Consider the following 12,081-nt stretch of genomic DNA (forward strand, 5'->3'; position numbering starts at 1 on the left):
CTTTCACACCTTGGCGCATGTGATTAGAGGATCACCAGGGGGTCCTTTGTCCCTCCTTGGGGGGATACTCCCACTGGGTCTAAATCTGGGACTCTCGACCATTTGACCTTAGAACTGAAGAAGCTTCTCGGATGAGAGGTGAAACGTCTTCAAGCAACTCAAAGAAGTCCAGACGCTTTTCTTTGCAAACTCCTTTGACTACGATGACCTGGATGACTGAGAACCTTCACAGACAATCCATCATATCCTTGTAGTTCATTGAGAGACTCCCGAGCTGTTATTACAGACCTACCGGCCTGGTATTATTTTGCCTTCTTGATAACCAGGGCACTGATTTTTCTTGTGACCTAATTTATGGTGCCAATAACAATGAAGCTCCACAGGAGAGTTCTGGCTCCTACTTTGGAATAGAGCTGATCCACTGGGCTGTTGTATCAAACTCTTTTCTGGTCCTGACGGGTGCCAGGTCCTGCTTCCACCCTGACCATATGGACCATCCTCACTCCTATCCTCATTAACTCTCCCCCTCCCCAGACTGACTCCCATCTTAAATCCATGGGCAACTTCATAACAATCATCCAACTCTGTGTCCTTCCGGGGGCTCACAACATCACGTTCATTGAGATAAAAGTCAACCTCCCTGGGAGCACTCACTTTAAATTGCTCCAACAGCATTAGGTCCCTTAACTTATGATGATGACCAGAAGCCTGAGATGAATTTATCCAACAATGCAAAGCAACTTCCTGTCTATGCCACATATCCAAATAAGACTCGCCTGGTTGTCTCCCCAGCTCACGTCACTGCCTGCGGTAAGTTTCCGGAACACCTACCTACCATAAGAAGGCATCATATTTCAAAAGTGGCGTCTAGCGCTGCTACTGCGCTGAACCATCAAAGCCCACTTGTCTTCAGGCCGTCCACTATCTATAGTAACTTTTTCAAACATCTCAAAAAACACATCAACAGCATCTTCATCAAATGAAGGCATAAAAACACGAGCTCTATTCAGATCGAATCTATCATCACCTTGGCTTCCTTAGCTTTTTTCACCTCTCATTTGGCTTATCTCTCCCTCTTTTAACTCTTTCCCTCCTTTTGCTCCATTATTTGCTGTCACTTTTCTCCTCCACCAATTTTCTACATTGCTTTTGCTCTAACCACACTTCTGGCCACAAAACCTCCATTAGGTGCAGCGCAATTGCAGGTTTAGCCAGACCTTCCTCCAGCGAAACCTCCTCTTCTCCTGCCAGAGCGATCAATTCATCCTTCTTCAACCTCCTGAACTGCTCGCCTTGTCCACCTGTTCCTGACGTCCTCGTTTATAGCCACTACTTAAGGTAGCAACAGACCCTCAGTCCTCGCTGGACCATTATATTTCAAACAGCTAGTGATGCCTGGCTCCTTTACCACTGTTTTTGCCACTTGCCTGTGAGAGAGAAACTTGCCCGTTTCCCTGTGTACAGATTGTATTGGAGAGACCCTTGCTAGAGAGCGATGAGCTATTGTGTTCTTGGGAGAACATCTTTGTGGATTTTAATTTTTTATCACTGTAAATTAAATCACTGAACTGTAAAAGTGAGTCCTGCCTGCCCAGTGATCTTTGACGCCCCAGGTTGCTTCCACCACAAATGGCTTAGTGTTAGGTCACCACAGTGGCAATTCTACTGAGGTGGTTTTAACAGAAGTGGGGTTGGGGGAGAGTAGATAAAATATGGTAAAGAATATGGAATGTCAGAATGAGATTTAGTCAAAGAAACCTAGACTATAAATAAAATTAAATAAAAACGTAACCTTTGTATTTGTTGGCTGCTGTGGAGTTGCTGATGTTCCATCCTTCAGCCCCTTTACTATGCAGGGAGCCGATTATTTGTTGAGATAGCTGAGAGGAGGGAACTGAGCTGGGCAGCTGGCTCTGAACGTTCAGATGCTGATGATGGGATGGGTAATGGAGAGTCAGATTGTAAGTGGGGCTGCAGGACACCTGAACTCCTTCAGGTCTCAGGTTGGAGCTCGTCTCCCTGCAAGGGGTCACTGGGTACAGGGATCTGTCTTTCAACATCCCCTTTTGTGACGAGCAGTATGAGAGGTCCGGCTGGAAGAGGCGAGGAGCCTTCTGATGTTCATAAAAAATACAGAGAAGGTTACTATCTTAGGATAACACTTTATTTCAGTATTTATCAAAGTAGCTCTGTAAGGCAATACGGGGAAATATTTGATTATCTTTTTCCTACTAGATCCCTTGTAAGTCAAAAATGGTTTGAATTGGTCTTTGTTTGCTGTAATCATCAGGATCAAAGCTTTTCTGTGTAAAATTCAGCAGAAGCTTAAATTAGATCTCAACTTATTCACTGTCGGTGGGTAAAACATTATGTGTTAGTTCAGAAAGTATTCACAGCACTTCACGTGCTTCAGTGTTTGTCATATTCTAAAACTGAATCCTTATTCTAAAATTCCTTTTTCATCTCAAGATTTTATACACAATACCCCATAATGACAATGTTAAAGAAATTGCTTCAAAGTCTTGCACATTTAGTAAAATTAAAGAACAAAAACATAACACGTACATTATGTACCTGTTGTACATCCTGTTTCCACTGTTCATCTATCAAATGTTTCTACAACTTGATCAGAGTCTACTTGTGGTAAATTCAGTTGATTGGATGTGATTGGAAAGTACATGTAACACCTTTTAATAGTTGGGATACAGATTTGAATATTTTCATGGGTACTGGACCAACTGCAATGGTTCGACTGCTAGAGCGAACTGGATGACTAATGAAACACTCGGAGAATGAGGTTTGATGAACTTGTATTTCTTCACAACCTTATAATCTCAACATGAATAATCACTTACATATACAATAAAAAAACAATTACATCAAGAAAATAATAAACAGAATACACCCCCGGGGGATGTGACTCAGCCCACATCTCTAAGTTGTGTGAGTCCAGCAATAAAATCTCTCCTTGTAGAATGTGCAAAGGAGCAGTGAAGTGCAACTCTGTCCTGAGACTTAAGTAGAATTTGTACAGTTCAAGGCTTGTCCAAAGAATTTCAGTTTCTTCTCAGATCAATCATCTCAATAAATCCTGGAGGGGTGGCTCGCCATCTTTGGACTGGTACACCCGAAAAACCTGAGAAAAGTAAACAACAAAATGGGCTCTCCTGAACCCTCAAAATGGCGACGGTGTGGCGTCTTAGCACAACTAGAAGAATCCCAGCAATAATAAAACTCTCCTCCCACTAAACAACAGTTGCCTGGCAGCTTGTTTCCTCAGCAAAATCCGACTAAAGAAGGCAACAATGTTTCTCACTCAGAGGACCTGACTTTTTTTTCTCTCCCCCTCTTCTTGATCTCCGTAGCTGCTGCAGGGCAAATGCAAGGAGGCAGTACTCCCAAACTGTACACTTTACAGACCATCGGGACATCATAAACACCGGCTATTCAGTTATTTCAAAATAATTTTACTTAATTAAACTTGATAATGAAAAAAAAAATTCAACCTCAATGATAATGCCCTGAAACCCTTAATAACTAGGGTTACACCCACACCTGTCTATGTAAGGTCCTACAGTTGACAGTGAATGTCAGAGCACAAACCAAGCCATGAAGTCCAAGGAATTGTCTGTAGAACTCCAAGACAGGATTGTACTGATGCAAGGGTCAGTCTGGCAGAGCTCCGCTTGATCTGTGGAAAGAGGAGACCTTCCAGACAACCATTTCGGCGGCACTCCACCAATGAGGGCCTGAATGGTAGAGTGGTCAAGGAGGCCAATCCTCATTAAAAGGCAAATGACAGCTAACTTGGAGTTTGCCAAACAGCACCAGAAGATTGTCAGACCATAAGAAAAAAAAAAATTCTCTGGCCTGACAAGACAAAGACTGAACTTTCTGGTGTCATGTCTGGAGAAACCAGGCTCCGCTCATCACAAATCCCTACAATGAAACATGGTGGCAGCATCATGTTCTGGGGATGCTTTTTATCAGCAGGAACTGGGAGACTGTCATATAACCACTGTGTGGCAGGTAGCCAGGAGGTGGACCCCAAAGCAGGACTTGTCATAAGACAAGACTTAAATTTATAACAACTGGCAACTGACAGATCAACAAAAACAATAATGGAGCAGGACAGGACTAAAATGATCAGAAACTGGGACTAGAGGTAGTCACAAACCTGGGTTTTTAAATATGAGGAAAACAAACTAGGAAATGCAGAAATAATACCTAAAACTCCAAATGCTGGGTCCCAGTCCTAGGATCAAGACTGAGATTAGTCAAGGTTGAGGGAAAGACGAATGCAGCAGTGTGCAGCAGTGAAGGGTTGCTGTAGCACAGCTGGTAGAGCAGGTCGCCTATTAATCAGAGGGTTGGTGGTTCAATTCCAGTCTGCATGCCAGACTAGGGAAAGATACTAACCCCAACTTAGAGTCTGAATGTGTGAATGTTAGGTAGAAACACTGACATAGAAAAAAGTAATTTGGTGATTAAGGCAAGTTGTGCTCGTAGTGGAAAAGTACTATATAAGAACAGGTCCAATTGCTATTTGCAAACATCCTTGATGCCTCAATCTTAAATACAGTCCCGATCAAAAGTTTAGGACCACTTGATAAATGGCAAAAACTCATATTTTTTAACATGGATCTTAGCAAGTTGTTAAGATCCAACCATGCAAACTATGAGTTTTTGCCATTTTTCAAGTGGTCTTAAACTTTTGATCAATCCATCTCTATTAATGGGCTACATACAACAGAGCTTTGATGTGGCAGAAATTATGGCTTATTTGAAGAGTTTCATTCAGGTTTCAGAGCCCATCACAGCACAGAAACAGCTTTAGTGAAGGTTACAAATGATCTTCTTATGGCCTCTGACAGTGGACTCATCTCTGTGCTTGTGTTGCTAGACCTCAGTTTAGCACAATATTTTTTTTACATAGATTAGAGCAATTCAATTCTGTTCAGTTCAGTTTCTTTTATATATTCCCAAATCACAACAGCAGCCGCCTCAAGGTGCTCTATATCGTAAAGTACTGACTAAGTATTTATACACCACTCTGCATTTAATCATTATTTATTATTAATCTCTGGCTCTCTTCCACACTGTCTTTTATCCCATCTTACTCCCATCATCCCCATCTGGTCGTTTCAGATAGCCGCCCCTCTTTAAACCTTGTTCTACTTGTGGTTTCTTCCTTTTAAGAGTTTTTCCTTCACACTGTCGCCAAGTCCTGAGCTATAAAGGTCATCTCATTGTTGTGGTTTTCGCCGTATTATTGTAGAATCTTAACCTTCCAGTATAAAGTGACTTGAGGTTACTGTTGTTGTGATTTGGTTCTATATACATAAAAATGGATTTAAGGGAATTTAATAACCTGCCCCAGAGCTTCCAACACAGCAATAACCTTAAGCACACAGCCAAGATAACAAAGAAGTGTCTTTGGGACCACTGGGTGAATGTCCTGAAGTGGCCCCGCCATTGCACAGACTTGAACCTGAGTGAACATCTCTGGAGAGATCTGAAAATGGCTGTGCACCAATGCTCTGCATCCAACCTGATGGAGCTTGGCAGGTCCTGCAAAGAAGAATGGAAGAAACTGCCCCAAAGTAGGTTTGCCAGACTTGTTACATCATACTCAAAAAGATATGAGGGTGTCATTGCTGCCACAGGTGTTTCAACAAAATACTGAGCAAAAGCTATGAATACTCATACATCATCATACTATACTACATATAATGTAATAACTGAAATAACACAAATAGAAATTAATTAATAAACAAATAAAGATTCAGATGAACAAAAGGCAAGACAGGCAAGACAAAAAATAATATAGAGGGTATATTTAAAAAAAACCCAAAATAAAATACAAATATAACAAAAAACCCTCCAAACATACAGCACCTGGAACACAAAAATTAGAAAATACTCAGCTACTTATAGTCAGAGAGAGAGAGAGAGAGAGAGAGAGAGAGAGAGAGAGAGTGTGTGTGTGTGTGTATATGTCTTTATCACACATATACTTGATAATGAGGGTGGGAAGCTGCAGCGATGCCCCCCAAAAACCTGGAAGGAGAAAGAGATGGAACCAGGACAACTGCGCCATCCACGGCCCCCAAGAGTACCAAAGACTCAATGCCAAACATTTTGGGGCTATCTCCGTGCATAGGCTGTGAATACTTGTACATGTTACGGTTTTGTTCTTTTTATTTTTAAGAAATCTGCAAAAATTCAAAGCAAATGTTTTGGACTTTGTCAAAACGGGGTATTGTGTGTATTTTTTTGAGGTCAAAACTAATTAATTCCATTGCGGAATAAGGCTGTAACATGACAAAATGTGGATGCTGAGAATGCTTTCCAGATGCACTGTTGATATCCTCCTCTGCTCCCCTTCATGTGGGGTTCCACAGGGCTTCGCTTTAAGCCCCCCCCACTTAGTTCGATACTTAGGAAACACGTCATACAGACGTTATGCAGACAGGAGTCTGATTTATGTTTCTCTTTAAAATAATGATGCATACTGTGTTAGGCTATTGTTCAAGTATCTTGACCACATAAAGGCCTGGATGGTTCTCAACTTTTTAAATTGAACATTTTTAAAAAAGAATTTTAAAATTCTTTTGTTTGCTTTTACAGCCCTCAATAGTCTTGACACGCCCTATCTCTCTGAGCTGCTCTGTCTTTATTTACCTACCTGTTCTTTCAGGTCTGCCTAAAACTATATGTAAGCTCAGAGGGGGCCGTGCTTTCACTGTTGCAGTTCACTACTATGGAATGAGCTACTTTTGCACAATGAACAGGTTTCTCTTTTGTCTATTTCTAACTCATTTCTTCAAACACATCTCTTCTTTTTGACCTTGTGAAAAAGCCACTTTATTTTATCAAATTAATTTTTTTACTGCGAGCAGTGTTGTGCTTGGCCTGTGGGTACCTGTCAGCTGCCTCCAAAGTCCGACAGGCTAACCAAGCCTGATAGGACTCTTTCTTCAACCTGGTGGCTCCCTTCACGTCTGGTGTAAATCCTTTGGTTCAGGGGTTACCACCACGACAGGCATCAGAGTGTCCAGAACATATGGCCGCAGGCCTGATGATCGACCTGCGGAATAGGGTGTCCTCATGCTACATGCACTTATGGACACCCTTATGTACGAACATGGTGTTTGTTATGGACACACTGTGGTTCGCAGTCCAGTAACAAAACAGGTTCATATTGGGGAGGCCATTCCTCCCAATCACACCCCTCCAGGTCTTACTGTCATTGCTCACATGATCGTTGAAGTCTACCAGTAGGACAACAGAGTCCCCAGGTGGAGCACCCTTAAGGACCCTGCCCAGAGACTCCAAAAAGGCTGGGTACTCTGCGAATAAACGCAGACGACAGTCAGGACCCGTTCCCTGACCCGAAGTCGCAGGGAACAAACCCTTTTGTCCACTGGGAGAAACCCCAATGTACAGCCAGCAAGCAGAGGGGATAATAGGATACTCACCCCAGCCCGCCACCTTTCACCCAGGGACACTCCAGACTGAGAGAGAGTCCAGCCCCTCTCAAAGAGACTGGTTCCAAAGCCCAAGCCATGCTTTGAGGTGAGCCCGATTATACCTAGTTGCTACCTCTCAACTTCACGCACAGACTCTGGCTCCCTCCCTTCAAGTGGGGACATTCCATGTTTGAATTGCCAGTCTTGTTAGCTACGGCATCTCCTGTGCATGGTCGGCCAACAGGAGGATGGGCCCATGTTCCTTTTCGGGCTGTGCCTGGCCAGGCCTCATGGATTAAGGGCCGGCCACTAGACACTTGCTCTCGGGCACCCTCCACCCTCCAGGGCTGGGCCCCAGTAACCATATCGCTGGCAGGGTGAACTGTTCCCTTGATCTTATACTCAGAGGAGTGTTTTGAATAGTTCTTTATCTGGTCCTTCACCCAGGACCAATTTGCCATGGGAGACCCTACTGGTGGCAAAAGCCCCCCAACAACATAGCCCCCAGGATCCCTGGTACTTACAAACCCCTCCGCCAAATCAAGGTAGCGAGTCACGGAGGAGATTGGCAGACTGGGGTGGTGGTTCCCATCTTTAAGAAGGGGGACCCAAGGATATGTTCCAACTACAGGGGGGATCACACTCCTAACCCTCCCTGTGAAAGTCTTCGCCAGGGTGCTGGAAAAGAGAGTCCATCTCTTAGTCAAATCTCGGACACAGGAGTAACAATGTGGTTTTTGTCCTGGTCACGGAACACTGGACCAGCTCTTTACACTCTCAAGGATACCTGAGGGTGCATGGGAGTTTGTCCAAACAGTCTACATGTGTTTTGTGGACTTGGAGAACTCATTTGACCATGTCAGTGTCCTATGGGAAATGCGGGAGTATTGGGTGTCTGGCCCAACAACTGTTGCAAGAGCTTGGTCCACATAACTGGCATTAAGTCGGACCAACTTAGGCGATGGACTCAGCCAGGCCTGCCCTTTGTCACAGATTATGTTCGCAGTTTTTATGGACAGAATTTCTAGACGTAGCCAAGTGGCGGAAGGCTTTCATTTGGGTGGTCTCAGAATCTCATCTCTGCTTTTCGCAGATGATGTGGTTCTGTTGCTTCATCGGGTGATGGCCTCCAGCTCGCACTGGAACAGGTGGCAGCTGACTGTGAAGCTGTGGGAATGAAAATCAGCACCTCCAAATCTGAGGCTATGGTCTTCAGTCAGAAAAGGATGGAGTGCCCACTCTGGGTCAGGGAGGAGTTCCTGCCCCAATTGGAGAAGTTTAAGTATGTCAGGGTCTTCTCTTCTTAGGCTGCTGCTCCCACAATCCAGCCCCGGATAAGTGGAAGAAGATGGATGGATGGATGAATGGATGGATGGAAGGGAGCAGGAGATCAACGGATGGATTGGTGCTGCAACTGCAGTGATGCAGACGCTGTACCGGTCCATCGTGGTGAAGAGAGCTGAGTGTAAAAGCGAAGCTCTCAATTTACCAGTCAATTTACGTCCCTACCCTCACCTATGGTCACGAGCTGTAGGAAGTGACCGAAAGAACTTGATCGTGGATAGAAGCGGCGGAAAGGCCTTCTCCAATGGGTGACTGGCCTTTCCCTTAGAGATAGGTTGAGGAGTTCGGCTATCCGGCAGGGGCTCAGAGTAGAGCTGCTGCTCCTCCACATCGAAAGGAGCCAGTTGAGGTGGTTCGGCCATCTGACAAGGATACCTCTTGGCCCCCTCTTGGGTGAGTCCCACCGGGAGGAGGCCTGGGAATGCCTTGGTTTTATCGGGCAAGCTGCAGGAGGTGGCCAGGGAGATGGAGGTCTGGGCTTCTCTGTTTAAGCTGCTGCCCCCGCCACCCAATAAGTGAAAGAAGATGCATGATGTTCTACTTTTACACTTGTATGAGCAGATATGTGTTGTTGTTGTTGTTTGGTTTTTTTTACTCTGTCTTATATTTATTCTACTGTACACCACTTTGTTCCTTTCTGGTTGTTTTAAAGTGACTGAAAAGTAAAGTTGGCATGGTGGCTCACACAAACACAGTTTCCCTAATTTTGTAGTTTGCAATATTAATATTTCTGTAATGAAACTGATATATTATTTTTTGCTATAAGAAAGTTAGGAAATATTTCATTTATTTCTATATTTCTCTGGAATATTAATAATTAGTAGGTCACGTGGAAGTCCTACCTCAAGATAGGGAGCTTCTCTTAGTTTGGTCTTCATCTTGACTGCTTTGGTTCTGAATTGTCTGCTGTGGTCCTGAGATGAAGTGAGACTTACACCACACTTAGTGGCTTGACTCTGATCTTCAGATAACTGCAGTTCCTTTCTTTCAATGTCACTGTGTACAATAAAACAGGTATATAGTCTGCATTGTTTCATGCAGGTTTTTTTACATTTTAGAAGGAGGCTGCTGACTCACGTGAGGACGTAGTTCACACTGACAATACAGTGAGGTCTGGATGAACGGCTGTTGTGGACAATGGTGGCGTAACTCTGCACCCACACCCAACCTCCATGCTTTGATAGCAAGCGGTAATACTTGGTGGTAACCTGACCCTTCACCAGCACTGTAGTAAACACAGAGATAAACTGGTCAAATCTCCCTATGTAATTATCTTTAGGTTAGTTCTTTTAATTTAGTTAGCATCTAAAATTATTATTTATTTGTCAGTAACCAAACACAAAAACATTGTACCAGATTGAACTACTTTTCATCCTCAAGGCAAATACACACAACATTAATCAAGCTATAAATGCAAAATACAAATCAAAGGCAATGTTTTAAACTCCTCCCAAAAGTTAACACATAAGTCACTCCATCCTCCCCCATAAATATCACTGAAAATTTTTAAACTTACATAAATGATGAGCGTATCGTAGATGGAAAATGTCACAGGCATGAACATGGTGGTAAAGAGTCTTGTCTATCAGGTCCTGGGGCTCGTAGCCTGTCAGCTCTGCCACCCTGACTCCCCAGGAAAGAATAACAGGTCAGAGCTGATTTGAACATTCAAATTTGGAAGTGAATCATAATGTTCATTTAACAGCCCTAAAATGTTTTAAAATTGCTTTTTGTTAAGCTTATATACCAATACTTTTTAGTGAATATCGTTTTAATTGTTTAATGTATTATACCTGGGTTAATCCTTATTCAGGGCTCTAGAGTGCGACCAATTATCTTTCAATGGTGCGACTAAAAAAAATCCTAGGTCGCAGCGGTGCTACCAACTTTCCGAGTACAAAAAGAAAAAAATCTGGAACTCTGAAAGTCTCCGTGTGGTCAACAACTGACACACATTATGCCCCTATCTTGGTGTAAACCAATCAGAGATAATCAGGGGCGGGACCCTTTCGCGTGTGCGTTTGAAAGTGCAGGTGGATAGAGGGAGGTGAGTAGCTTGAATAAAGTGATATTAATTCATGAAATCCTGAATCGACTTTTAAATATAAATGTATTTTGCCAGAAACGCCAGAATCTCAGGTTAAAGCTCACAAAACTATTTGAACAACCACCAAACAGTAAATGAGAGCAGGTAAACGAATTCCACGTAAACACAGAGCGCGGACCCGACGCATCAGAATCAGCTTTCTCTTTCTCGGTTTTCTCACCCGACGGCCCGTACACGGACACGCTGTCGGGGCTGAAAGCCGACAGCTCACTGACTCTGATGCGTCGGGTCCACTTTGTGTTTATGTCTTTTTTGCGCTGATTCTGAGCTGCAGGTTTTGTCTCTCTCCAACCAAAATTCACTGAACCAGCAGCAAAAGAAGCAATACTACGATTCACATTTGATAAACATCGTCTTGAATTCTCTCTGACTTCTGCTGTTTTGCTTCTACCACGATAAAAATCACACTTCATGCACAGCTCTCTCTCTCTCTGTCTCTCTCAGTGCACTTCAAGAACAGGTTCCCGTCTCAAATCTCAGTTTTCGGCATTATTCATTCACTTATTACCCACCAGTCTACCGTTGTTTACAGCCCTGTTGGCCGTTGTTTTTTTTTCTTTTTTTTTTACTTAAATGACCTCTGAAACGAGAGCCTAATTTTTGTTGTTCAGTACTGAGGAAAATTAAACTTTTTAAAATTATGTAAAATTGCAGAATATGTTTAAGGTTATCTGCTATAAAAAGCATGCAGGCCAGGAAAATCTCCTTTTTCTGTGTTTTATCCTCAGTTACTTTCACACAAAGGCATCTGCTGTGATGCTCACAATTCTGATAAAGTCTCACATGTATCAGTACTGATAAATGATCAGAATTATAATATTTCTGACTGTCTGAGGCTAAATTGAATCAAATCGAATCGGGACCTTGTGAATTGGAATCAAATGGATTATAGAAATCAGTGATGATACCCAGCCCTAGTGAGTAGCCTAGGCCCGACAGAAGTGGATGTAGCTGTGGGTAATAAGAAAAGATGAAAAGAACTATTGATAATTTTTTTGTTAAGTTAAGGCCTGATCTGTCTGAAATTCAAGCCAGTGCTCTGACACGGAGCCATTAACCTGTTTGCTGCTGCCTGCTGCAGCAGCAAACAGATTGTCAGAGGAGCCAAGATGATGATTAAGTTTAACATTGTCTACAATATTGCCAAAGAGTGCCAAA

At 43.1% G+C, this 12,081-nt stretch overlaps 1 protein-coding gene across 1 annotated transcript in view; it reads right to left on the reverse strand.

The window, feature by feature from the left end:
* Positions 1-6,998: 6,998 nt before the first annotated feature.
* sim2 (SIM bHLH transcription factor 2) overlaps positions 6,999-12,081 on the reverse strand; it is a 41,474-nt gene continuing 36,391 nt past the window's right edge. The window contains exons 7-13 of the mRNA XM_031758978.1: positions 10,333-10,439; positions 9,894-10,041; positions 9,659-9,812; positions 8,988-9,136; positions 7,606-8,150; positions 7,248-7,352; positions 6,999-7,090 (exon numbers count right to left, since the gene is read on the reverse strand). Coding sequence (XP_031614838.1) covers positions 6,999-7,090; positions 7,248-7,352; positions 7,606-8,150; positions 8,988-9,136; positions 9,659-9,812; positions 9,894-10,041; positions 10,333-10,439 — 1,300 coding nt within the window. The remainder of the gene's footprint in view (positions 7,091-7,247; positions 7,353-7,605; positions 8,151-8,987; positions 9,137-9,658; positions 9,813-9,893; positions 10,042-10,332; positions 10,440-12,081) is intronic.

Source organism: Oreochromis aureus, linkage group 10 (assembly GCF_013358895.1).
Source record: "Oreochromis aureus strain Israel breed Guangdong linkage group 10, ZZ_aureus, whole genome shotgun sequence".
Taxonomy (NCBI): domain Eukaryota; kingdom Metazoa; phylum Chordata; class Actinopteri; order Cichliformes; family Cichlidae; genus Oreochromis; species Oreochromis aureus.